Here is a 26698-nt window from a genome sequence, read left to right as displayed (position 1 = left end):
AATAACTGGCTCAATTCCAGCTCTGAGAGTTAAACTATCCTTTTAATTATCACGCGGCAAACGTTGCTCCCAGTGGGAGAGTGGGTGGCACAAAGCTGCCCTCTACGTTGCAGACCAGAGGGTTGCTCGAGAGAGTATCTCGGACGTAGCTCTGCCATATCCCCTTCCGTGGGCCACTCTCTAACATAGAGGGTCACACTCCTGTTCTGCGAGACATTCAAACAGATACTTAACTTCCAATTAGCACGGTTGGCTACATACAGTGCGAAAGAGGTTCAGCATATATACCTCATGACCGTGACTCCAATGGTACAATCGGGATAAAGGTGGGGAAAACAGAGGGAATATTATTAACGAAAGGCTAATTTGCCAATTTCCCAGAATCGCGCAAAACCTAACAAAGGCCGCCTCGCCGGTGTCGCCTCTCCTCCTTTCATGTCTGCCAAAGTAAAACCGCCGCTGTGCTGTCGTCACAATAACCTATTGCTTCGTTGGCTCCGAGGGCCGAGGGCCGAGGGCACACCCGCCAAGGGGGGGGGGGGGGGCCTCCATGAGCTGGGCCTCCCTTCTGTGCTTGCTGGGTTTGGTGACGGCTGTCTTTTCTCACCGTTGCAATACCCCCCCCCCCCCCCCCGCTTGCTGTCTGGCAGCTGTCTGATTGGGGGAGCTCTGGTTGTACGAGGATGCCGTGGGTAAGATGGACTTTCTTTGAACACTTTTCCGAATTCAGAATAGCGCTGACGTTGCCTTGAACTTCAACCTCGGCCCAGTTTGTCAATTTGCGGGGGGGGGTTAAAATCGGGAGCTTATCGCTTTTTATTTGCATGTTTTAAATACTTAAAAATATATATACATTCCGTCAAAATATAAGCCCTTGTCAACTTTTGAAATCCAGGTTGAGTTTAATGCGCAGCTGAGTGATGTGCGCCGGTGCTGTGCATGTAACACTGGCGATTGTAAGCCACAGTTTCAGAGTTGTTGAGCTCATCTGCCTCCCACTGCTGAGCCTCACGTGAGCGTAGCTCGCGCGTGAAGCTTCCCTCACAACAACCTAACCGCATCCGAATCATCGCTGCCCTGAGTAAACGCACGCGCGCTGCTCCGTAGGGTTCGTCGCGGTTGTGCTGCTGCTGCTGCGTCGTGCTCCGGCGTGTTTTTGTGTTGCACTGCCTTTCCGTGCGGCGCGACATCACACACGTTTCGATCCGCATCGCTGGGAGTTTCTTCTGGAGCTGAATTCCTGAAGGAGCTCCCGGTGGGGGAATAAAACACCGAATTCATCTGCATTTTATGAGGAAGCCACAGGAGCTATGCACTTTTACATCTAGATTGAAAAACTGATTTCTTTAGAACTGCTTTTTGTGTTCAGGTTGTTGTCCTTTCCCCACACCTCCGATTAGCACGGTTGGCTACGTACGGTGCGAAATAAGTAAAAAATACCTACACTAAAAACAAACGCACCGCCAACGTTTTTGCGTCGGGTTTATTTCACCTCGCCACCAACGAAATACAAAAGCGATAACACGACTGTAATTGTATCCATTCCCTTCGCCCGCGAACTCTGAAGGCGCGCGCCAGCCGACGGCGCACGGTGCGGTGGCGGCGGACGGGCAGGACGGGCAGAGGTGCCTGGAGGCGACGCCATGCACCCAGCCCAGCAACGGGCACGCCAAGCACTTTGACGCGGAGAGCACCGCATTCTGAGGGCTGCCCGGCCTTCACCAAGCGGCGCCGGGCCCGACCACTCGCCAAACAACCCACCCCCCCAAAACCTCTGCCCCACTCTCCACTCCTCTGTCCGTCTCCAGGTTTTTTTTGTTGTAAATAAGGAACGCTCCGTTTGCATCGCAATCTTACGAAGTATTATCAAACTTTCCATGGATTATGCCCGTGCGGTGTGCGTGTTTCTGTCGTCGTCTTTTGTCGTCGTCGTCGTGGTGGGATAATGACCTCAGCCGGCTCAATCGAGGACCACTTCCTTCCCCCTTGTTTACACCGCCCCGTTTTGCCTTGTGTGTGTTTTTTTGCCGGCAACAAGAACGAGCGCCGCTCGCCTTTCGCGAACGACGCTGACGCTGCTGCTGTTGCGAGATGTGTGCTTGCCGAGGATGAGGGGGTGTGGGGGTGTTTATCTCGCGGTTGCCGTGCGGTGTGACCGGGTCCAACAACTGCCATATCCAATGCATGTCTTTGCCTCTATCTCTGTTTTTGTTTTTTTGGACAAAAGCATCTTTGATTTGCCAAATATAGAACTTGATTGTGTTTTTTTTTTTTCGCGCAGGAAAGAGAAGGAAAAAAATAACAAATGAGAAAAATTATAATAATATCCATTGATTGTACTGCGAATAGCAGTGAGTATTTAGTCATCTTTGATGTCCATGTATTGTAGATGCAGTATATATTAAAAACACAAGTATTTTCGAGCGGCAGAATTGAACGTTACTCCAGAGAAGATGAGTGCCAGTTAGCTCGCTGTGCCGTGTGCTGTATTGTAAATCTTGGCGATGTAAATAAACCCGTGTGCAGTATTCTTCAAGCTTATAGCGTTCGTCAGTCACGAGGATATCCATGAAGGTACTTGTGTTGCATCCGTGTGCGTCCGTGGTTTGCGGTTGGAAACAAACAAAAAAAGAGCACTCCAAAAAGTAAACTATGTAAAATAAACGGTCTGTTGTTGTGTACCGCAGGCAGTGGGCCGTGTGCTTTGCATGGTTGCATGTTTTACATACCTGCTTAGTTTACGTGCCGTGTGCAGAGCGCGCGCGGTGTGTGTCGAGAACCAGCGGCGCGTGGCGATCGAGCGTGCGGGCGGTGCAACGGCACCGGTGCCCACGGGAAAACGGAGCCAGGAACTCGGCTACCAACAGGGGGGCAATGTACGAGGGGCCCCCAATAATGAAATCCTTGCACTAGGGTCTGTGCCAACCACGCTACGCCAGGGCCACTGGCTGACACCCTGTAAGACCCTGGGCCCGTGCCAACCACGTTATGCCTGTGCCACTGCCTGACACCCAGGTTTCCCGCTCCCCCGTGACCCTGGGCTGACCGGAGTTGCCTGGACACAGACAATGACGTGGAAGATAGCAGGAGCCGTGGGGACACCTCCGATCGTTCACGTGCGACGTGAGAAAAGCAGAAGACAGGCGGAACGCGCAGTCGGGGAGATGAGGTCAATGCTGCGATTCGGCATTAGCATTTTACGGGGTGATGCGAAGACGTGGCGAGTGAGACACGGTGAGGGAGAGGCGGGTAATCGAGACAAGGTGCGGAAGATAGGATGAGGACAGGTAGCCAGAGACGGTGAGTGACAGAGGATGAGTGACAGGGTAATGGAGACAATGTTGAGTGAGACAGGGCGAGTGAGACACGGCGAGATAGGTAGCGGGAGAAGCCTCTCTGTTACTGGTAGGAACCTCCTAGTTACACCAGCCCACAGGGGATTATTATGTCCGTCTGTCCGTCGTGCATCCAAAAATGGGAGGGGTGGGGCTGGGTGGGGAGGGTGGGGAGGGGCTGGGTGGGGAGGGTGGGGCTGGGTGGGGGGTGGGAGAGGTGGGGCTGGGTGGGGAGGGGCTGGTCACTCCGTGGTGCTCTTATAAAACTCAACGTTTAACCTACTCACGCCGGCTTGTGCCCACCCTCACAGTCGGGCATATTTGCGGAATACACCACGCCGCCGTTGACCCTGGTCATTGACCGAGCAACCCAACGTTCCTACCAGCTCCCTCCGCAGGAATGTGTTAAAGTCTCCGAGGTCGATGTTGTTGACCTCGTCAGAGTGGAGGAAGCGAGGCCGTGCATTCGCTGCTCGCGAACCATGGACAGCGGCGCCCACGCGGAGGCGACCCCAGAGCGACGCGGCGATGTTCGAGTCCCGGTCAGGGGGTCTCCTCCTCAGGGATCGCGGGGACCCCCCATCATCAGGCGGGGCCTGGAGCCGCATCCCAGGACCCCACGCCCTCCTCCTCCACCCGGTCCGCTGAGGGGCAGGGGCCCAACCCGACGGGGCCCAGGGAGACCGCCAGGGGGGCCCCGCTGAGTAGTGGGGGGCCCTGCCTCTGCCGGAATCCCGCAGGAGGCGGGGGGGTCCAGCATCCAGGAGTTCTGCGGTCAGCTGGTAGAGTCCCCTGGTCCTTGGTCTCGCGAGTTGGGGAGGGCTTTGATCTCGTGGTCTGAGGATACCGAAGTCAAGGCTGTAGGGTTCCGCGTCTTGGAGGTCTCGATTGTTCGGGGCGCCAGGGTCCAGGAGTTTCCGAGCCGTGTCAGAGATTCTCAGAGTCTGGGAGATTCTCAGAGTCTGGGAGATTCTCAGATTCTGGGAGATTCTCAGAGTCTGGGAGATTCTCAGAGTCTGGGAGATTCTCAGAGTCTGGGAGATTCTCAGAGTCTGGGAAATTTCCAGAGTCTGGGAGATTCTCAGAGTCTGGGAGATTCTCAGAGTCTGGGAGACCTCCGTTGTTGGCTCCTGAGCTTGAGTCTCTGGTTCTCCAATGCGCGGCCCCTGGGCTATCGTGGCGACTCCGGGTGTTGTGATCGTGCGCTTTGCTGATGCCAGGGCGCAGTGATGTCAGTGTCTTTGTGCGCTTGTATACTGTACGTGTGTTTATGTTGGAATCGACACGTTATTGACTCATTAATGTTTATTTGTAGCGTGGATAGGTGCATTCGTTAAAATATCAGAGATGTTCCCTCCTCCCTGGGCACAGGACTCGGCTCCGCGCCACGCGACGGCTTAATGCACCGTTCGAGTGTTCGTTTTCATCCCAATGAAACCCATGTCTCCGTCACGAAGGGTGCGGCAAATCACCATGGCAATGCTTCTAAGCCATTTCATCAGCATAAGAACCTGGCTCTCTCTCTCTGTACACAGTTACCACATGAGGCTAAACGAAAAAGGACTCAATCAGTTGTTGAGACTCCCTTTTTAATGTTAAGCAGATTTTGAATCTACGTGTTGCCAAGAGATGGAGCATCCGTTCGGATCTCTCGCAGAGCCGTGCGACCTTTCGTGTGAGAGAAGGCCTCGCGGAAGTGGACATCACAGAAGTGAGAGAGAGAGATCTCTTCCAGTGACCTCTGGGGTCCACACCGTACGTAGGGGACAGCACCGCAGACAGTAGTAATATTTGTGTCGCACGGCAGTCAAACCAATAATTTAAATGACAGCTGGAATGTATCCAAAGTGTAGTCGTTGGTGGCCATCAACTCGCCATAATACCGTACTTGGGAACCCGGTTTAACCCACAGTTGGCTGCCTGGATTCGAACCCAGGATCTCAGCGGTGCCAACTCTGCCACCGCCACTTCTCGTAGACAGTAATTTATTTTTCAATTCATGATAAGACAAACCGTATTAATTCTCAGATGTAATTTAGACAAATGAAGTCCACGACCAGATTTGAAGAGCTGGCAAAAATACACCACCTGACAAACGTGAAGTACATAATAGCCACTGCCAAGTCGTCCAGTGGATCTGCTCCGAATGCGTGCCACTGTCCGCAGGCTGAAGCGTGTCTCAGTGCTTCCGAGCTGCAACAGAGGGCACGCAAATGCAGGTCGAGCGAATGCTGCGTTATGTGCGCAGCATTGGTCTTTTACATAGCCTGGTTGTTTGATATCGGAATAGTGTCCCAGAAAGTATGAGAAGTTATTTAAGGTTTTTAAAACATGGTGATTCATTCTTATTTTTTTTTATTGCATCTTTAAATGTATTTGTAGCTATTTTAGTGATAAGTCAGGGAATATGTAGGTCGATGCTCTCTGGTTACCCGGGTGAAAGTGGGCTAAGGCCTAGCCCGCATCTGGCCAACTGGCTCAAAAGGTCACAAACAATAAAACGCACAAATTGGAGCCCTTTCCTGGACTCACGCTGGGTCTCATCGCTCCTGCAACCCAGCTGTGCTCGATTCCGAACCACAACGCAGCAATTAGTTACAACTTACCCAGGTGTGACATGGGTATACAGCACCACAAACAAAAACAAATATCCGCCATATAGAAACAGACGACTCGGGCAAGTGCTGTTAGTGAGCACCTATGAAGGCCGGTACAGCGCGTGTGGGGGTGGGTGGCCAGCACAACGCCCGGCCACCTTTGTTTCCCGAATGGCGATGTTTACACACCACACCAGGTAATCATTTGAGGCTGGGACGACCTCGGGGAGGCCCAGGACCGGTTCAGATAATCGTGACTGATGTTGGCTGCGAGCGGGAATCGAACTCGGGTGGCTGGGTTCGAAGCGTAGCGTGCAAACCGCTACACTACCCACAACAGAGCACCGCACGCTCACGCACACAGACGACTTGTACGTCATTGTTGTACACTTCACAACGGTACGATCGCACAGCTGCTAAAACGGCCGCCGACTTTTAGAACACAAACGAAGGCACGTTTTGCATCGTAAAAATATCACAAATATAATTTACAAAAGGAGTCATTAATGTCGCTGGAGAGGCCTCATGAAGTGTCACAAAACAATCTCCCGAGCGTTACAAACTGTGAATCGATACATGATCCTTCACACTCGCCTGGAATCGCTCCCAAGTCCGCATCATGTCCCTCGCCCCAGAAAGTCGCTGGATTTTGTCGCTAATCACTTCGACAAAATGTCATCTCTAGGGAAACCCCCAAAAAGTCGCACGATCTAGCGACAAAATCGCCGAGCCGGCAACGCTGTCCCAAAGGATGGTCGCCAGGGTGGCGAGATGTTAACTACCTCGCCGGGTGTACAGGAGGTCGTGGGTTCGATCCCGACCCTGACGCCTGCTGCTGTACATTTGGAGTTTGCGTGTTTTCTCTCCCCATGGTCGTGTGGATTTTTCTCCGTGCCTTCTGGTTTTTTCCCTCCACATTTTGAATCAACATCACGCGTTTAGAGTATTTGGCTGCTATGACATTCCACATGATGATAAGCCACTTCGGTGAGCTAACATTTGTGTGGCCAGGTTTCTTTTGAAAAAGGGCTCAATAGCTCAGAGGGCCTTACCTGGTAAATAAAAAAAATTGTTTTTTTTTCACTCAACGTCAGCAGAGGGCCACGGCGCCGACGCCGCTAATCCATCCTCGTTAGTGTAACTCCCCCCCCCTCTGCGCCGGGACGACGGGGAGGTGCCGTCAGCCGAAGTAGGCCCAGAGGAAGATGCCGGCGGACATCCAGACGAGGAGGCACGAGTTCATGAGGCGCCTCGCCCTGGGACCCTCGTACAGGGCGGCCTCGACGTCCCCCACGGGTGGCAGCGGCGCCTCGTAGCCCCGCTGCTCCGTGCCGACGCCCGAGCTCGACGGCCCGTCCAAGCCGCAGAACCACAGCAGCGCCCGCTTCCACAGTGGCCGGCGCCGGGGCAAGCTGCCGTCGGAAGCTGCGCGCACGGTGGGGGGGGGAGCGGGGGGGGGGGCACGGTGGTGGTGGCTGAGTGAGTCACCTCGACTGACGACGGGGCGTTAATGCAAAGTTCCCCAAACCAGTGGTCGTCGGATTAACTCTCGCAACACATTTGCAAATGGTGTGGCTAAATGCTTTGGTTTTGCCGTCAAAAAAGTGTTGTAGCGCTTTATAGGATTTTTATTTGAGATTAAAAGTGTTGGAGTGCGTTATAGAATTTGTATTTTGGATAAAAAGCTTTATATCGTCTAACAGGAGTATTACTTGCGATTAAAGGGTTATAGCGCTTTGTAGGATTTTTCTTTAGGATTAAAAGCGTTATAGTGTGTTCTGAGTTTCTTACGGGATTCACATTGAAACCGCACATTTTTCAAACCTCTCCCCCATGCTACTCCAGCGACTCCACCGTGGCGACTCCACCGCGACTCACCTCCGTCTCGCGTGGGCTCCGAGTCGCCCTGCGCGATGGACGCGTCGTCGCGAAACGACACTTTCTCGGTCCCCCCGGCGGCGTCTGCGTCGGCGGCGATGACGCGGGCGTCGTTGCCATTCCGGTCCTCCGCCGGCGCGAGGGGCTTGTCGTTCCGCGTGAACCACGTGAGCCGCACCAGCTGTCGGCACACGGCGCGGATGCAGCGACACCCCCCCCCCCCGGCGTTACTGGCGGCCTACGAACCGACCGCCCCGCAACGGTGCGACCGCTCTCGCCACATCCCGGGAAGCTAAGCAGGCGTTTGAGCCTGGAGGGGGCCCTTGGATGGGAGGCAGTGCAGCAAATGGCAGGGTGGCCAGATGTCTTGTGACTCCCCCCCCCCTTTAACTAATTGGCCCAGAACATTTTAGTTCCTTTGCCATATTCATTTCTGTTTTTTAAATAAACCTTACTTTTAAAAAAGTAAATTTATGCTGTGCTATGCGTGCTTATCACTGGCCAGCGCATTAAGACATGCACTGTTTTGATGCTCTCTTTCGTAACAGAGAAACGCTTTATACGGGCATTCGATAATTATTTCAAAGGATTCTGGTTTGCAGCAATGTGACTGGAAGAGGGTCGTGCAGAAAAATCCATTGTTATTGTGCTGTACATGGCCCCACGGTGGCAAAATGTTAACTACCTCGCCTGGTATACAGGTGGTCATGGGTTCGTTCCCAACCCTGATGCCTGTATATTTAGAGTTTGCATGTTATCACCGTGGTCGCGTGGATTTTTCTCCAGGTCCTGCGGTTTTTCTCTCCACATTTCGAATCAACATCACGCGTTTAGAGAGTTTGGCTGCTATACATTTCCAGATGATAAGCCACTTCGTTGAGCTATCATTTGTGGCAGGTCGCTTCTGAAAAAGAGCTATTCAGCTCAATGGCCCTTACCTGGTTAAGTAAACATATTTACACTATGAGACCTCCTTTACCAGTGGCAAAATATAGTAATAGGTTTTTACCCTTTTAACTGGTAAAAACCTATTACTATATTTTGCCACTGGTAAAGGAGGTCTCATAGTGTAAATGCTTACCCCGAGCTCTCAATACTCTGATAGTGCGCTGTCTTTGAGTTGTACGCTTTTGGCGTCATCTGGTCCAACACCAATGGAGACTAGGCTCTAAGAAAAGCTGTCTCGGGTGTGGACCAATCAACTTCAAGGACAGTGCATATCGTTATCATCATCAGAGTTGTTTATTTTTGTTTGCCTTTTGACTGCTTGTGTTGTGGTTATTGCAAACACGATGCCTTGTATAAAGGTGTCAGTTTTTGTACCAGTTGAAAGGGTAAAAACCTATTACCAAAGTAAAAATAGTTTCGTTTTAGTTTACTATGGCCACCTGTACCAACCAATGTACAACGTACATTACTGGGGGGGGGGGGGCCTTTAAACAATGCGGAAGCCTCATGGAAATCTCAGGAACGTACGGGCCAACCGCACTCGCGCACGCCGCCCCCTGCAACGGTCCTGTCACCTGCTCGGGCGTGGGCGCGTCGGTGGCGAGGCTGACGGCCACGATGACCACGAGGGTGATGAAGGAGAGGAGCATGGAGAAGTAGAGGTAGTGCACGTAGCGCGTGACGGACGGGCGCGTGTCCTCTTCGCCGCAGCCCGGCTCGGGGTACACGAAGTCGAGGACCATGCGCGTGAGGCCGACCGCAAGGCCCACCATGAGGCCCCAGAACGTGCCCTGCGCTCGGCACGTGTCGGAACCGCGGTTTGCGGCCGTTCTCCGATTAGCACGCAAGGCCAAATTCGGGCTTTGGACAATTATATTTGTTTTATCGTTGTTGTGCAATAAGCTGTTGTAGTACTAGTAGCTAGATTTGCAATGTGACGTATTAGCGTGATTTTGCCGTGCGATCTCATTGGCCCATTTGGACTGGACCCAAAAAACAAATGGGTCGGTGAGGCGGAATCTTTGGGAACTTAATGCCAACTGAGGGCGCAAATGAGCAATGAAGCGGACACATTTTTGCAATTTCTCTACACTGACCGGCTCACTGGCCCTCGGAATGGACCACCCCATTGGGCAATTGCCCTACGGACTGCTTTCCTATGGCCTAGTCCGGGCTTTCGTACGGTGCGACAGAAGTTAAAGATACGTACGTGCGTGCGCGCGTATGTTCTGCGGTACTCGCAGTCACCAACTCTAGGCTCGAATGCGTTTCAGTTTTGTTGCCAGAAAAAAGGGGAAAAACCTATTCTTGTATTTTGGTACTGGCAAAGAGGTCCCATGATACGTTTGTCGAGTCGTGGATTCGTAAGCAGTGAGCCATCGCAGATGTTGCTTGCACTTGTGTGTATTTACGTCTTTGTATTTTGTGCGTTTTGCATGTGTGTGCGTATGTGAGCATGTTTGCATGTGTCTGGGTCAATGTGTGTCGATATATTTGTGCGTGCATGTGTACGTCTGTCTGGCAGAACTGTTTCTGGAGGAACCCCTCGGGTTCTTTTGGTAAATTCACGTAGATAGAAAATGAAATTCAATAAAATAAAAATAAAAAAAAAAGCAAAAAAAACCCACGACGTTTCGATCGCAACACAAGCAGTCTTCATCGGGCGGAGAGAAAAGGATGAAATGTAACTTTTATTTTTTATTTATTTTCTATCTACGTGACTTTACCGAAAGAACCAAAAAATATGAACCCCTCAGGGTTCCTCCAGAAACAGCAAAAATCCACTTCGACACTTCGCCTGGCACAGGCGCCGGGGTGACGTCACTGGCACTTAGCGAATGGCGGTTGTTGTTGTTATGTATGTTAGAGGCTATACGGCGGATCTTGGTGGGTGTGTGTCCGAGTGTGGGTCTGTCTACCGTTGAGAGCGGTGGTGCAGTGGTTACCACACCGTGCGATAAACCCGGCAATCTGAGTTCGATTCCTGCTCAAAGCAAACCTCAGTGACAAATATTCAAACCGGTCGCGGGCCTCTTTTAGGTTGACTCAGCCTCAAATGAGTACCTGATGCAGTGTGTAAAATATTGTCATTCGGAAGAGAAAGGCGGTCGGGCGTGATCCTGGCCACCAACCCCCTCGTGTGCCGCGCCGGCCTTCATAGGTGCTCGCAAATAGCACTTGCCCCAACAGTCTGTTAAGGCTATACGGGGTTTGGGGGGGATCTTTGTCTTTGTCTTTGTGTGTGTGTACGTGCGTTGTGCGTACGGTCTCGTTGGCCCGCCTCCAGGCGCAGGCCAGCATGAACGCGATGGCGACGGGCGGCTGCAGGTAGGAGCTGATGGCCTGGATGTAGAAGAAGAGCTGCCCGCCCTGGCTGGCCTGGACCACGGGGATCCAGACGATGGACACCACGACGAGCACCAGCACAAACACCCTGCAGCACACGCACAAACACCCTGCAGCACACGCACAAACACCCTGCGGCACACGCACAAACACCCTGCAGCACACGCACAAACACCCTGCGGCAAATGCATAGGCACGCTGTGCTTTGGACACCGGGACAGTCTTTCTGAAACTGGGACTGTCCAGACCAAACCGGGATGTTTGGAAGCTTAGCAGACTCACACGCGGAAAAAGCCGCTGATTTAAATGTAAATTAGTTTAAACGAATGTGTAATGAAATGCGAATGTGTAATGAAATGCTAATTATTTACCCAGTAGAGGCTAATTCAGGAGAGCCTGAGATTGTTGTGCTGTATGTACGTTGAACTTCTTACGTACCGTACGTAGCCAATCGTGCTAATCGGAGGTGCGGGGGAAGGACAACAAACTAAACACAAAAAGCATTTCGAAAAAAATTAGTTTTCGAATAGATTTAAGTGCATAGGTCCAGTGGCTTCCTAATATCGGAAGGAAGAGTGTTCCAGATGGCTGCAGAAGCACATCTGGAAGCGCACGATGCAGCGATTAGAGTGTTTTGGGGGGGGGGCACTTAACATTGTCATCTTTTGGCAAGACTTTCAAAGCCACGTGACGACAACACCTGGGCAAGCCCTTTTGGTCACCAATCCAAACATTAACCGACCTCAAATCTGCTTAGCTTTCGATATCCGACGATATCGGCAGCACTTACGGAGATGTTTTGTTTCTTCTGGGCAACGAAAAGTACTTTCCACTCGCGTGACCTTGCAGGAAACAAGCTGGCAAGGGCCCCGTTGTTTAAAAAAAAATTAACGGACAAGTAAATGATCGGTGGGGCGGGGGCCAGGGTGGCGCTCGTCCAGAAAACCCAGGAAGAGAGGCACACGACGGCGCGAGGTGTGGGTGCGCGCCAAGCGTGGAGACCTGCCGACGATCATGAGCTCGCGCTCGGAGGCGCGCGGGCGGATGTAACGCCACAGGTCCATGGTGAAGATGGTGCTGGAGGAGTTGAAGATGGAGGTGAGCGAGGACATGAGCGCGGCGATCATCACCGACATCATCAGCCCGCGGAGCCCTGAAGTGGGGCACACGGTGAGGGGGACACGGGGACGCTGCGAGGTCGTGTACCACAGGAACTCACGAAGTTGTACAATGTACTGCAATACACGTAGTGTATGACCGTAAATTAAAGCGCTTGAATCGCTGGGCAGCGCTCACCCTCCGGCAGCAGCTCCATGACGAGCTTGGGGTAGGCAATGTCGGTGCAGCTCACGCGGTTCTGGCACACGGCCTCGCACACCTCGGGGTCCACGCACGCCACCTCCTCTGGACAAGAGACAAAGATCCCCCGTGTAGCCTTAACAGACTGTTGGGGCAAGTGCTGTTAGCGAGCACCAATGAAGGCCCGCACGGCGTGCGAGGGTGTGGGTGGCCAGCACCACGCCTGGCCGCCTTTGTCTCCCGAGTCGTCTTGTTTATTACACACCGTACCAGGGACTCATTCGACCTAGAGGAGGCCCAGAACTTATTCAGATAATCGTCACTCATGTTGGCCGTAAGCAGGGATCGAAATAAGGACTCCAGGTTCATAGGGCAGTGCGCTGACCACTCTCTCCACATTTAGAAACATACGTTTAAGAGTATTTGGCTGCTATAAATTTCCACGCCATATGCCACTTCGTTGAGCTATAATTTGTGGCCAAGTCGCTTCTGAGAAAAGAGCTACATAGCTCAGTAGGCCTTACCTGGAAAAATAAAAATAGTTTTTTAGTTTTATTTCCAGCACAGACTGTAAAGCAGCCCCCCACATCGCTCACAGTCACTGCCCGTGGCGCAACTCACCGGTGAAGAGCACGCGGCTGATCATTCCCGGGAAGACCATCATGAAGAGGGGCAGCACCTTCATTGAGGAGGCAAAGAGGGAGGCGCCCTTGGCGTGCGAGAGGTTCTTGGCGGACAGCGACCTCTGAACTATGACCTGCCGGAGAGTGGAGGGCAAGGCTCGCCGTGTCCGTGCCGCACGTGGACACTCGCCGCACGTGGAGGCTCACCACGTGACAACGGAAATTGTTCCGCGCCCAGCAGCACCACCGGTGGCGGCGCGAGCCAATCGGTGGGGGGATGGGGGCATCACGTGCCGACAAACGTTATACTGTGTACCAGAAGTCGCAGTTACCTGCAACGTTTTTCAGTTAATAAACAAATTACAATTCATGTAATTAGATGTACGAGATGTTTATTAAGGATATGAGTTTGAGCTGATTTGAGTATTTGGTACACCCCTATGCATTTCATGAATCCGTGGCCCTTTGAGCCACTTGGAGTCCTGAGCTTTTTCTCGGTTTGCTTTACACCTCGCGCCACCAGCTCGTGAGCGCCGCAATCTCCTTCCGTGCCGTCCATGTCTCAGGGCAATGCTCGAGACGCATTTTCAAATGGATGGCATTTCTTTTAAGTCACTGATGCACGGCAACATCAAAATAATGAAGGAGAGTATAATCACTCTCTCAAGCTCACGGCCACCAGAAGCTTTTAAAAGCTACTTTTTTTTAGTTCCTGGAAACAGTTGAAAACACTATTCCGCTACTCTACGTCAAGCTTTCCGACTATGGGAGAGTGTCAGAGGAATTCAAACGACACTGTCAGGTGGCGAACGGGAAAGGTTATTTTCAAATAAATTTGGATGTGAAATAAATTTGCCGACTCATGAGTGATGATTGCAACGTTGTGTGAACTGCCCTTTAACAAACGTATTATTCAGCCTGTTTATAAACATAAATATTTTACAAACCGTTACCTCATGAACTACCGATTTGGTAATCATTTACATTTTTCACGCGCACGGTCATCGAAGAGAGAACGACTCAGAGCCGTGAGGGGGGGAACCACAGACGAGCGAGAAGGCAGCCACACGGTGAGCCGGCACCAACAATTTCCCAAGCTCTGCGGTCCTCTATATATTAAGATGTATATCAGCCAATTGATGTTGGAGGAAACTGGAGCATCCGGAGAAAACCCACACGCCCGTGGGCGAAGCACTCTGTATCCCATGCAGATGAAACAAGTGGACTCCACATTTGCCGTACCGCCTTCTTCTGGCGAGCCAGGGTACGGCTTCCTCCTCAACTCCCACGGGAAGGGAGTTTCACAACATTCGTGCGGTGATCCACCGACCCACCGCTGCCACCTCCGCAGTGCCGGACCACAGGCAGCTCATGTGCGTCACCAGCGCCCAAGCTGAACGAAACTACGTTCTGAAGTCACCCGACGCCACCGCCCATCTGGAGGCCGCCGCCACCGTACCTGGTCGGTGCACCAGTACCAGATGGACGGGATGCTCATGCCGACGATGACGGCGGGCCACGGCAGGTCGGAGGTCACGGGGTCGCGGAACATGTGGAAGGCATCCTCGCGCGGGATCCCGCACGTCGAGTTGGGGTCCCGCCGCGTGGGGATCGCCAGGAAGTAGCGCTCGTACAGGTTCTCATAGCCGCCGATGTTCCAGAAACCTGACGGGAAGGATTGGGCAACGCCCGTCACGGCCGGCTCGCTGGCAACATGTCTCGGAGGCCTAGTTAAGGGCTGAGCCTGGAGAGTGTTTGACAGGCTGACCTCTATGCAAGCTGGCTTGACGGGGGGCATCTGCGGGGATGCGCTACGTTGTTCACCGCGTCAGGAGTTCAGGTTATCTTTGACTTTGGAAACAAACTGCCACTCACTGTATCCCATGAGAATGAGCGCTCCGATGAACATGATCAGCGTCTGCAGCGTGTCGGTGTAGATGACGGCGGCCAGGCCACCTGGGAGGGGATCGCACGGAGGTCACGGTCGGTGAACCGACAGAACAACGCAGGGCCCCCCCAGCACAACACAGTGCCAACGTCTATGCTGGGGCTGGGGGAGGAGGGTGGGGGGGGGGGGTCGTGGAAACGCGCGACGAACCTCCGATGGTGTAGAGCGCCGTGATGGCCAGGAGCAGCGCCACCGCTACGTAGAGGTTCCAGTTTAGCGCCTGCTGGATGAATACGGCGCCGGCGTACATGTCCACCTGGCGAAGTGGGGGAAAGCAGAATCAGAATATTTATTCATGCCGAAAGAATCCGATGAGCTATGAAGCGCTTCTCGATGGCGGCTCGCCGCTCATCCGTGTCGCCATGGGGACGAGGAGACCGGAGGTCGGTGCGCGCCGGGAGGGATGGCGTGCACAGTTGAGCCCACGAGCTGTTACCGATATCTTGGTGAAGATGTAGATGAAGAGGTAGAGGACGGCGATGTAAATGCGGATGCGTTTGCTCCCAAACCTCCTCTGCAGGTATTCGGGCATCGTGGTCACCTGCCCAGCGGGGGATGACACGATTAGAAAGATGGCAGCAGTGACTCTGTCTCCGCTCGGCTATGCCCACCGCAGATGCCGTCACCGCTCAGGCTGCGGTCTGCAAATCGATATAACGCACGGCGTGAAGCTACGGATTCCTAGCACAGCTCTGCGCGTCTATTAATCCCACGGGCCCGCTCGTCGTCGAGACACACCGTGTGGACCAACGTCCCACACTGGGACTCGCCCCGGTGATGGCGTGAGGAACAGGACGACCCAAGACACAGAGAACCACTTCCTCACCGCCATCCCACCACCGCTTCGTCTTCCCGGCTTCGGGCTGCCATGACGGCCGTCACGGGGGCCTGCCGCTCAAGAGGCTCTGTACCGGCCAGGGCCCGTGGGCAGCTGTCCCCCCCCCACCCCGTCCACACCTGGAGCCAACGCGACCACAGCCCACTCGGTGGAGGTGCTCAGCGACGGGCCGTGCCATCGCGCATTGTCGACGAGTGGCGTCTGACCGGTACTCGTCGGTAGACTCGGGGCCCTCCTTCCCACTACGCCGCTGCTGATGAAGCGGCTGTCCCCTGGCCCAGCAGGATGAGTGTGCAACAACAATAATAATAACACGAACAAAAACCGTCGGTTACAAGTGTGACGAGCCTTACCCCGGATGCGATGTAAATAGGCAGGAAGACCCAGGCGAGCAGAAGCACCACGAACATGCCCTGTAGGGAGACACGTGGAGAGTGAGGCCCTGGACGGCACCCTGCACACAACACCCTGCACACAACACCTTGCACAACACCCTGCACAGAACCCTGCATGGCTCCCTGCATGACAACCTGCAGTGCCCTGTACGGCGCCCTGCCCAGCACCTTGCATGAGCCACCACCCCAACTGTGAGTTTTCCGCATCATACGTACCAGTCAAGTACCACTCACAATAGTCACGTGAGACAAGTGGACGCAATGCGTGCGGGCGTGTGTTGCATTCACAACACTAATAATGATGTGTGCTAATTGCGTTTGGGTGTATGTGTACTTTGTGTGTACATGGCACTCGCCCCAACAGTCTATTATGGGCTATATATGGGGGGGAGATGTATTTGTCTTTGTAATACAGTACACATTAGGTGCACACGAACAGCCCGTGTTGCATCAGGCCAATCTCAATGGTGTAGCATTCGAGTGTACAGGGAGTGCAACTGCACCGGAGACCGTGGGCCAGAGGGCACCAGGCGTTGGGCTACGAAGAGGGAGGGGGGGGGGTAGGCGGAGGCCAATGCTGGTGGTTGGCTGGGGGCCCTGGTGGTGCCGGCTTTAGGCACGGGCAAACGTAAACATCTGTTCAGAGCGCCGGTGGCAAAAACTGTCGGGGCAGCGTCACTTCACCCCAACAACGCTGCACTACCGCGTCCTACGCTGCTGGCAAAACGGGATCAGCGGGGGGGGGGGGGGGGTGCCGAGAGGAACGGACGTTGAATTCGTAGGCGGCCACGGCGATGCCGGAGGCGGCGGCGCTGCCCGCGAGCCCCATGAAGTGGCCGCTGCCCACGTTGCTGGCGAAGAGAGAGGCCCCGACCTGCACGCGGCACGCACGGGAACACCACAAACCCACCGGCAGCTCGGGGGACTCTCACGCGGCATCGGTCGCATCTCCCCCCCCCCCCCCGCCCGCCGCCGTTTCCAACGCTCATCTCCAGCCACAGAGAAAATCCCACCGCTCTCGTCACATGCACGTTTGGCGAACTGGATGTAAGATAAGCTATCATCAGCCATTGTCTATCCACTGCTGGATGAAGGCCGCACCCCCGCCCCCCCCCCCCCCCACGCTGTCGCCATCACTCAAGGTCCCCGTGCTGCTACCGTCCATCTCACTGCTGCGCGGGCGCCCGTCTCGTCGCTCCGTCTCCACGGCGGCCGTCCTCCTGGAGCTGTTCCGTCCCTTGACTGCCATTCTGTCACCAGCCTCATCCATCGGCCATGATCCCATGAATCCACTGCTAGCTGAAGGCCTCCCCAACGCAGCGTCGGTCGTCGTCGGAGCTGATTGACCGTACTTCACCGTGCTGCTCGACGCGGATCGGTGAAGAGGGCACTCAAGGCTGTGTCAGGTATCACTCGCACCGATGCAAGCCGTGGTGAAGAAGCGTAAACAACTTGGCTGTCTGTAAACAACTCGGTTGTCTGGCACAGCGGGGGAGGCCTTCACCCAGCAGGGGATTGACTCGGGCTGTGAATTATTTACATTTATACCATAACATTGCTAATCTCGCCAGGCTTCTAATTGCACACCGGCCACCCTCCCTACTTCTTCCATGCCGTCTCCACCGTCATGATCGCAGTCGCGGGTCAAGTTAACGATCATCGACGACTCGACTGCGATGAACGAGGCAGCGCGTGGCCTAGAATCGTCCGGTACGGCGTCACTCGCTCAACCGTCGAAAATCTGGCACGACCCGGTCGATTAGTTTCCCCCTCGACATTTTCCGTGTCGCTGGTAAAACCGGAGTGTGCGCCGCAAGTGACCGGCAGTAGCTGCAGCCGCGTGGCGAGGGGATACTCGATGCAGTGAAGGAGATATTTTTCTGGGTCACCGACACGGATACAACCCGACTGGAATTAAGCTCTGAGCCCGACAACAGATGTCGCACGTTCGTTCGCATGCCCTAACGTGTCTATGGTTGCCACCTATGAGGTGTAACAACAACAAACAACCAGTACATGTCACGGGAAAGAGAACATCTCACAATATCAGAGGAGGGCAGAACTGGATGTAAAGGCATCGTTTTAAGTGGTCTATTATAATAATTCGTAGTAGTATAATGCAAATGACAAGCACTTTTAATATCCTGAGAAAGACTGAGAGATTTCCCAGAACGGTAGCGACCTCCTCAAAGAAGAGGATGACCCCAGACAAACCCAGGGCAGGAGGCAACCCACGTCACTTGTTCGGTAGGAACTCACCGTCCACCAAACCATCTTCTTCCCGGCCAAGAAGTATCCGGTCACCGTTCCCCGCTTGGTCCTCCACATGGACTGTGCGTGGAGATGAGGAATCGGCCGCACACACGCACATGAACACACACACGCACGCACATGAAAACACAGGCACGTGAACAGACACGCACATATAGTACACACACACGCGTACGCTTGCGCACATGCACACGCGCACACACGAACACATGCGCACATAAACACACACGCACATGAACACTAACGAACATAGAGTACACACATGCCCATGTAAATTTGCGCACGTGCACACACGAACACACACGAACACACGCACATAAACACGCACGCACATGAACACACGCGCACGGACAAACGGCATACATCACAGGAGAACAGCGAGCGCTTACATTCCACTGCATCGCTCGCGAACATTTGTATCGCCGCCTTCTTGAGCTTTAGGGCCATGCTGCCCCATCACCTCTGCCGCTCTTGCTACGAATGCTATAACCACGCTCCGTTCTGTCCGAGGCTGTATATGCGGTCTATTTACAAGCATCCGCTCAAGAGTTTTGGGCGCTGTGTTTTATTTGTATGCGAGCATTATTTACTGCTGTTTATACTGTTTGCGGGTTTCTAGTAATTTGTTGTTGTTGTTGCTCTTGACATTTTGCACTTTCCCACCCTCCGATGCGCTGTAAGTGCCACCACTGCCGACCATCTTAGGCTGCGGTTCGTCCTTGTAACAGAGCTGCTGAGATCAATGGGGCCGTCGCAGCTGAAATGATAAGAACAATAAAGTGTATGCCTATGAGTCTCTATGCAACTCTATGGATCTCTATGTACCTCTATGCAACTCACTGAATCTCTATGTCACTCGATAAACAAAACATTCTACATTGTAAATAATAAAAGCAAAAAAACACAAAATTTATTTTTTACTTTCTTTTACTTTTTTCATAGTTTTTTTTTTTGCTTTTATTATTTTCAAAAAAAATTGTATAAAAATTGATTTTATTTTATTCTTATATGTTTTTCTACGTGACTTTACCGAAAGAACCAAGAATATTAATTCCTGCAGTCACAAAAGTTTTAAGTCAAAATGGTCCTCTCATCTTGCCATGCCGCGTGCATACAGAGTGGACGGAGAGTTTGGCGATTAAATAAAAGAAGTTAACAATCACTCAGTTTTGCTCCGCTCACTCATTAAGTAATAATTGCTCATTCGGTAAGTTTCCGTGGCTGAGTGAATGTTATCCGGCGGAAATTAAACCCCGCCGACAAAGTGCTGAGCTCACGACAGGGATGTGAATAATTAGTCACCCGGCGGCGTTTAACTTTGGAGAACTTTAACTTACCGTCTGGAGATTCACAGGCCCTATCTATAATCCCCCGTACATTCAAGTGAGGTGACCACAGCAGGGATTTAAAACGCACCGTGCCGAAACTTGGAAACGCACACAAGAGTAACGAGAACTAATTGTAAAATATATTTTGTTAAAATATTGTTTACCCATCAGCTTCCGCATCCGCCAATTAAATACATCTGAGAACTACCACGTGTTGAAAAAGGTTACTTAATAATAAATGCGCGTCCACGCTTTTTCCTAACTTGTGCTGATAAGCCGCGTGTGAACAATTACATTTTTTTACGGCACAACTTTATCAAGAATTGCGTGACCAGTAAACACTCAACATAAATCAAGGCCCCGTGAGCGCTGGTATGTACATATTTTTAACTTCTTTCGCACCGTACGTAGCCAACCATGCTAATCTGACGTGCTGGTGGACATGGGGAACAATCCATTTATGGAAACTGCACCCGCTACGAATGCCTCCTAACCCTCAACACAAGAACACGCGACTCAACTCCGTTTTACGAGAAAATGAAATGTGATGAAAACGACGCAAGGGTGCCGTGCTCGACGCGGTGGCCGTCACTCACCCACAGCCCCACGGCCAGCACGAACACGAAGTACAGCACCAGCACCGCTATGTCCACGCCCGTGAGGCCCCGGGACCCGAGGACCCCCACGGTGGCCAGCACGCCGACGGTGGGGCCCGGCCGGGGAGACGTGGCCGCTCGGCCCGGCACCTCCATGGCGACCTGCACCCCTTGAATCTCAGCGGCGGCGGTGGCCGCAGCGGAGGCAGCGGTGGAGGGAGTGGGATTGAGCTCCTGGGGGCTCAAGGTGCCTCGTCGCCTCGTTCACATCGGAGTTCGCTTGTGCTGCGCCGGAGCTACTGAAGGAGCTGGAGCAGCTGCAGTTGCTGGGAGCCAGCAGAGAGTGCGGTCACCACTCTGGTCGCACGACATCGAGAGGCGGTGGTGCAGTGCCCGGCCACCCGCTCGCGCTGGAACCAGGGTTAAAGAGTAAAGTGTAAATAAATCATTTATCCTGGCCTCCATCCCCCCACCCCCACCTCTCTCATGCATATGTATGATGTGAAATTATACCACAGCATTCTTTATTGGATCCTAGTTTATGCCTGCAGCACGCACTCGTGTACGACATTCAAAACGGCGGCAACCTTTGGTCGCACTGGAATGTTTGTGATTTGGGTTTTGATGAAGCTGGTCACGGAATAAGGGAGGCAAGAGAATAAACCTCGACCCCAGGGCAATGGTCCTGACTGTGGGGAGGGGGGGGGGTGCGAGGTGTCAAAGGTCAATCGGCTCAACTCTCATCTTCTCCGCTCATCTTCTCTCGTCTCTATATGTCTATCATATATTATGTTCTTTCATCTCTCATCACGGTCACCGCATCCCGCTTTCACAGATGCACTTCTGCAGCCATCTGGAACGCTCTTCCTTCCGACATTAGGAAGCCACTAGCTTCCAAATGTCGGAGCTATGCACTTTTAAATTGAAAAATAATAATTTAGCTGCTTTTTGAATCCTATGCCATAGCAGGTTGTATACACGGATTACAGATAATTTTTGCTTGTTAAGGCGCATATGTTCCTCATTCATTATTAGATTCAGTTTGGGAGGGCTGTCATCTGAGTATGATGAAGGGCACTCACTGTCCATGACGGGTGGGTATCATCACCAACTCGTATTGACCAGCGTGGTGAAGTATGGTCACATCCTCCCCCCCCCCCAAAAATGATATTGTAGCCTCAAACACGGTCCTTTGAGCCTCTTGCAATTCGCGACTTTATCAAACATGTATGGCCTTCTTGTAAATCCACGCTACTGGGGTCATTTAAAAGTTTTCATTTAAAACGGATTTTTGTGTTAAGTTTGTTATCCTTTCCCCGCACCTCTGACGAGCGCGGTTGGCTACGTACGGCGCGAAGGAAGTTCAACGTACATCTCCGTCCCCTTATCTGCTCCTCTAATCTCATCTGCATGTTATCTCTCGGTCTTCACCGAAGCACAAAGTCCGACCCAGGCAGCCACACAGCCCGACGACCCAAGATGGCTCTGGCCCCAGTGGTCGCAGACATCATCTCTCTTGATCACAATGTTCTCTGGGGGGGGGGGGCTTACAATGAACAATAAAACGAAGAAATTAACAAATAAATGCGACGATTAAATAAAAGGAGTGAAAACTAAAAAAAAACATCGCCAATGATTAGTGTGTATTTTTAGAAAAAGAACGTTATGGAATGTTTTTACTGAACATGTAAGAGTTTGCAACCCTTGACGCAGACCCCAAACCCAGTTCAGCTCATTCATGCCTGGAGGTCTAATTACCATGACCAGTATCGGATGATAAATCTGAGCCAGACGGCCTCTGGTACTGAAGAAGTAGCAAAGCAGTACACGGACCTTCAGTTAAAGGCAGGTGAGAGCTCATTGAACTTTTCAAGAGACCTGGTCCATTGACAGTCTCATTACACTGATCAACACACTTATTCTGGCATAAGGTATTCCAACGGTATGAAGGTAATTTTGGGGTGCTGATTCCAAATCTGGCATCAGTTTTTTGTCTATCACATCAGGTTATTGAGATATCAAATATTGCATTTTCAATAAAAACTGCAGAAGAAAAATATTAAATAAATGTGGATATCTACATAAAATGATATTATAAACACACTATCCTAAAAATACAGCACCATATTTTAACACTAAAGCAGTCACTGACTCGCAACAACTTGCAATCATAAGTGACAGAGTTAATTTCGGGTAAAATCAATGAAAATGGGGTATGCCGATAGCATACAAATGAGATGTGATAGAGCAAATCTGAGATCAGATTTGGAATCAGCACCCTGAAATTAGTCTAAAACAGCTGCAAAATTCCAGGCCAGAAATTTGTTTGTTTTTGTTGACCAGTGTTATCGAGGGCCACCAGGTTAAGAACACGACCTAAGCAGTATAAATGACTGTTATTAGCACCGACTGTACAAGGTGGTCCAGATGTCTTGTGACCCCTCAAATAATTGACCCCTAAAATTGTTTTTCCCTTTGCGTATTCGTTTCTGCTATCACACCCATTGGTATACAAAAATATTAAGTTTTAGAGAATTGAATGAGAGTCAGAAGACATCTGGACCACCGTGTACATTACTTTGTCATATCCACTCCGGATGAAGTCCTCCTCCCCATGCCCTATCAGTCATGGGTCGGGTTGTTTGACCATACTTCACCACGCTAGTCGGTACAGATTTATGAAGCGGGGAGGTGGGTTGGGTGGGGGGGGGTCAGGACCGGTTGAGATGTCATCACTGATGTTAGCCGTGGCAGGCAATCGAGCTAAAGTCGTCAGGGGTTCATAGTGCAGCACGCTAGCCATGGCGCCACCACTCCTTCAACACAAATCAATACAATGAAACACCATTTGAAACAACACAGGGCGGTTGTGGGCCCGTGTAGTGACGTGCAGCTTGTATGCTGTCACCAGACGTTCCCCTATGCAGCCACTGGCTCCCGCCATAGAAATGTGGAATTTCTACCACTGCCTAATAGTTTTAAACAGGCTTGGCGTGCGATTGAATAATCTATATAAATAAAGAGCTTAATCTGTACGTCTCAAAAATCTCTAGGGTACTTCCCGACAAGTTGGAAATCTGCAATTTGGTACACAGATCGCTTTTAGGACGCAAACAACAGGAAACATCTGGAAATCCGATATTTTTCATTTTAAGGCCCCCAAATCCCGATTTTAAGTGCCCCATGAACATGTTTGGGTATGTCATTCAGAAATCCTTCAAAATATAAGATTGCGTTTGTTTTCGTTTGATAGAGCGTTAAACAGCAAATAAAATAAAAGCGAGAACCATTGGTTCTATCTTTTATTGTGTTAGAGATATGTCGGATTCTAGCGGTTTTAAAATAAAGTCGCATTTTACGTTCAAATTAGAATAATTCGAAAACGGTAAAAGATAGGAGCTTCCCTTCATATGGTATTTAGTTCATACATTTTTGTTCTTCCTAATAAATAAAAACGAAACCTTTAAAAATAGCGGTTTCCGATTAGGAATTCTTTAAATATAAGTTGAATCAAGTCGTCAACAATGCGTGTTTTTTTATCGTAGATAAAAATAATAAAGAATCATATCAGGTCAATTATTATATTTATTGAAAACTTTTGCCTGGCGAAGACAGGCAAAAGTTGCTTGAGTGGCAAAATCTGAAAGCTTTATGATCCACTATTAAAATAAATGACACCGCTTTGTGAATTCACTGCTGGATGATGATGGGCCCCCATGCCATGACTGAAAATGTGTTTCTGGCCACTGCCTTTTGACGTGAACACTTTGATGCTGCCCGTAATCACACGAATGTTCGCAAGAGGCCTTTGCCGATTCGAATAATGTCATTAACTGCCGGATCGCACGTAACCACGTCGTTTTCAGCAGACGATTTTGCAGCTAAATCCATTACTATACTGCACTGCATTGCCTATGCTCCACCTATCTTCCACCAACCTGCACTGACCAGCGGGGTGAGGTATGGTCAATTAATCTCCACTTCGCACATGTACGTTGAACTTCTTTTGCACCGTACGTGGCCAAGCGTGCGGGGTAAGGACAACAAACTTAACGCAGAAATGTAAGAAAACGTTCTCAATCTAGATTTAAAAGTGCATGATCCCAGTGGCGTGGATATACAGGAAGGCCGTACATGTTTAATAAAGTCGCGAATTGCAAGATACTCGAAAGACCGTGTTTGAGGCTACAATATAATTTTGGGGGCGGGGGGGAGAATGTAACCATACTTCACCACGCTTGTCAATAACAGTTGGTGATGATACCCACCCGTCATGGACAGTGAGTGCCCTTCATCATACTCAGATGACAGCCCTCCCAAACTGAATCTAATAATGAATGAGGAACATATGCGCCTAAACAAAAAACTAATTCTGTAATCCGTGTATAAAACCTGCTATGGCATAGGATTCAGAAAGTAACACACCGACAAAAGAAAACTAAACAAAGCTGATGAGTGTGCCCGATGCTTTTAGAATCATCCAGTGGCAGGGCGGTGAAACGCCTCCACAGCAATTGCTGCGTGGATCGGACTTAATGAGTTATTGAATTTGTCAATGAATGGTGGATGGGGGCAATCAGTGACAACACGTGTGGGATAATGAGTAGACCAATCGAGATCATTGTTGGATGGGCGAATGAGTGGCGAGTGAATTAATGACTTAAGGTGAGTTGGTGAATGATTTAGACTGAGATTAAAAACGACTGGGGGAATGAACACATGTGCCGGGTGAATTCAAAGGTGAGTGAATGAAATCGGCCAGGGTGGGGCTGATCGAATAGATGTATTAATTAATTGCTTGGCGAGTGGATACATGAACGAGTGACTTAGTGTGTGAATAAGTGAAATTGTCACTATGGGCGATGCGTGGAATTGAGTGGGCGAGTGAGCCTTCGGGTGACTTGTGATTCTATTACACTTGTTTAGACACTTGTTTAGCCAGGGAAGTCTCATTGAAGACGATGACAGCCGTCTCCATTTCGAACGTCCACTGTTAAGCAGATGTATATCATACCTTATAAATCTCAACGTTCATCATACACAGTCCCATCACAAGGGAGAAACACAAATAGACAAAAACATTTTGCCCCTATTTCAACGGCAGTACACCGCAGAGGTGTGGACTCGAGTCATGTGACTTGGACTCGAGTCATGAATTTGATGACTTGCGACTCGACTTGGACTTGCATAACAATGACTTTGTCCCACCTATGAGATGTGGACTCGAGTCATGTGACTTGGACTCGAGTCAGACTCGAGTCATGAATTTGATGACTTGCGACTCGACTTGGACTTGCATAACAATGACTTTGTCCCACCTATGGTACACCGTATGAACCTGAAAACTCAATTTCCCTGTTCAAGAATACGGGTAAACCGTATAGATTGACAGGTATCATGTATGGTCAATACACCCGCAGTATTAATCAGGGCGGCCTGTCGCATTCGAAACGTGAAACTCTGTAACAAGCGGCGAACGCGCTACGGCTGGACCGCGTTACCACCGCGCAGAACGAGAGAGAGTTGCATGCAGTGAGTGGGTGAAGTCAATGGGAAGGACATACATTCCGTGACCCAAATGACTGTGCGTGAATGAGCGTGTAGGTAAGGTGAACGAATGCACGGCGGAATGAGTGGGTGAGCGAATGGGTGAGTAAATGAGTGGGTGAATGAATTAATGGGTGGGAGAATGAGTGGGTGAATTAATGCGTGGCTGAATGATTGGGTGAGTGAATGAATGGGTGAGTGAATGAGTGGGTGACTGAATGAGTTGGTGAATGCATACATGGGTGAGTTAATGAGTGGGTGACTGAATAAATTGGGTGAGTGAATGACTGGGTGACTGAATGAGTTGGTGAGTGAATGACTGAATTAGAGAATACATCGGTGAGTGAATGACTGGGTGAGTGAATGACTGGATGATTGAATGAATGGATGACAGAATAAATTGGTGAGTGAATGACTGAATGGGTGAGTGAATTAATGGGTGACTGAATGAGTGACTAAATGAATGGGTGAGTGAATGACTGGGTGAGTGAATGAGTGGGTGAGTGAATGAGTGGGTGACTGAATGAATGGGTGAGTGATGACTGGGTGACTGAATGACTGGGTGAGTGAATGAGTGGGTGACTGAATGAGTGGGTGACTGAATGAATGGGTGAGTGAATAACTGGGTGAGTGAATGAATGGGTGAGTGAATGAGTGGGTGACTGAATGACTGGGTGACTGAATGACTGGGTGACTGATTGAATGGATGACATAATAAATGGGTGAGTGAATGACTGGGTGAGTGAATG

The 26698-nt window shown here is 51.1% G+C and overlaps 2 protein-coding genes across 6 annotated transcripts in view; one reads left to right on the top strand and one right to left on the bottom strand.

The window, feature by feature from the left end:
* The window catches only part of LOC144935552 (uncharacterized), an 86689-nt gene extending 84016 nt beyond the window's left edge, over positions 1–2673 (top strand). For 4 of the 5 annotated variants that reach the window (XM_078862319.1, XM_078862356.1, XM_078862337.1 and 1 more), the window contains one exon: positions 1568–2673. In XM_078862319.1, coding sequence (XP_078718445.1) covers positions 1568–1704 — 137 coding nt within the window. In that variant the 3' untranslated portion in view covers positions 1705–2673. Of the gene's footprint in view, positions 1–650; positions 693–1567 lie in introns of all 5 variants that reach the window. The other variant, XM_078862347.1, reaches the window with a different exon arrangement.
* Positions 2674–4657: 1984 nt separating this feature from the next.
* Positions 4658–20518, bottom strand: SLC5A11 (solute carrier family 5 member 11). Its single transcript, XM_078862371.1, has 15 exons — positions 20403–20518; positions 18467–18538; positions 16977–17081; positions 16166–16225; positions 15411–15515; positions 15125–15230; positions 14902–14982; positions 14486–14691; positions 13025–13160; positions 12401–12508; positions 12107–12257; positions 11024–11192; positions 9334–9549; positions 7811–7991; positions 4658–7357 (listed from the first exon to the last, which is right to left on the bottom strand). The coding sequence occupies exons 2-15, from the start codon at positions 18533–18535 to the stop codon at positions 7113–7115; spliced, it is 1938 nt and encodes a 645-aa protein (XP_078718497.1). The 5' UTR covers positions 18536–18538; positions 20403–20518; the 3' UTR covers positions 4658–7112.
* Between the last annotated feature and the right edge of the window lie 6180 nt (positions 20519–26698).

This window comes from Lampetra fluviatilis, chromosome 1 (genome assembly GCF_964198595.1).
Source record: "Lampetra fluviatilis chromosome 1, kcLamFluv1.1, whole genome shotgun sequence".
Taxonomy (NCBI): domain Eukaryota; kingdom Metazoa; phylum Chordata; class Hyperoartia; order Petromyzontiformes; family Petromyzontidae; genus Lampetra; species Lampetra fluviatilis.
The sequence above is the reverse complement of the archived record's forward strand: the minus strand, read 5'-3'. Positions and strand labels throughout refer to the sequence as shown.

Bases quoted from the DNA above. Each gene is read 5' to 3' on its own strand.
- SLC5A11 (XM_078862371.1), bottom strand. From the start codon at position 18,535: ATGTGGAGGACCAAGCGGGGAACGGTGACCGGATACTTCTTGGCCGGG. The intron at 17,082-18,466 runs GTGAGTTCCTAC...TGCCGCGTGCAG, and splicing joins AGAAGATGGTTTGGTGGACG to GTCGGGGCCTCTCTCTTCGC. The intron at 12,509-13,024 runs GTGAGTTGCGCC...TCTCTTGTCCAG, and splicing joins CAGCCGCGTGCTCTTCACCG to AGGAGGTGGCGTGCGTGGAC.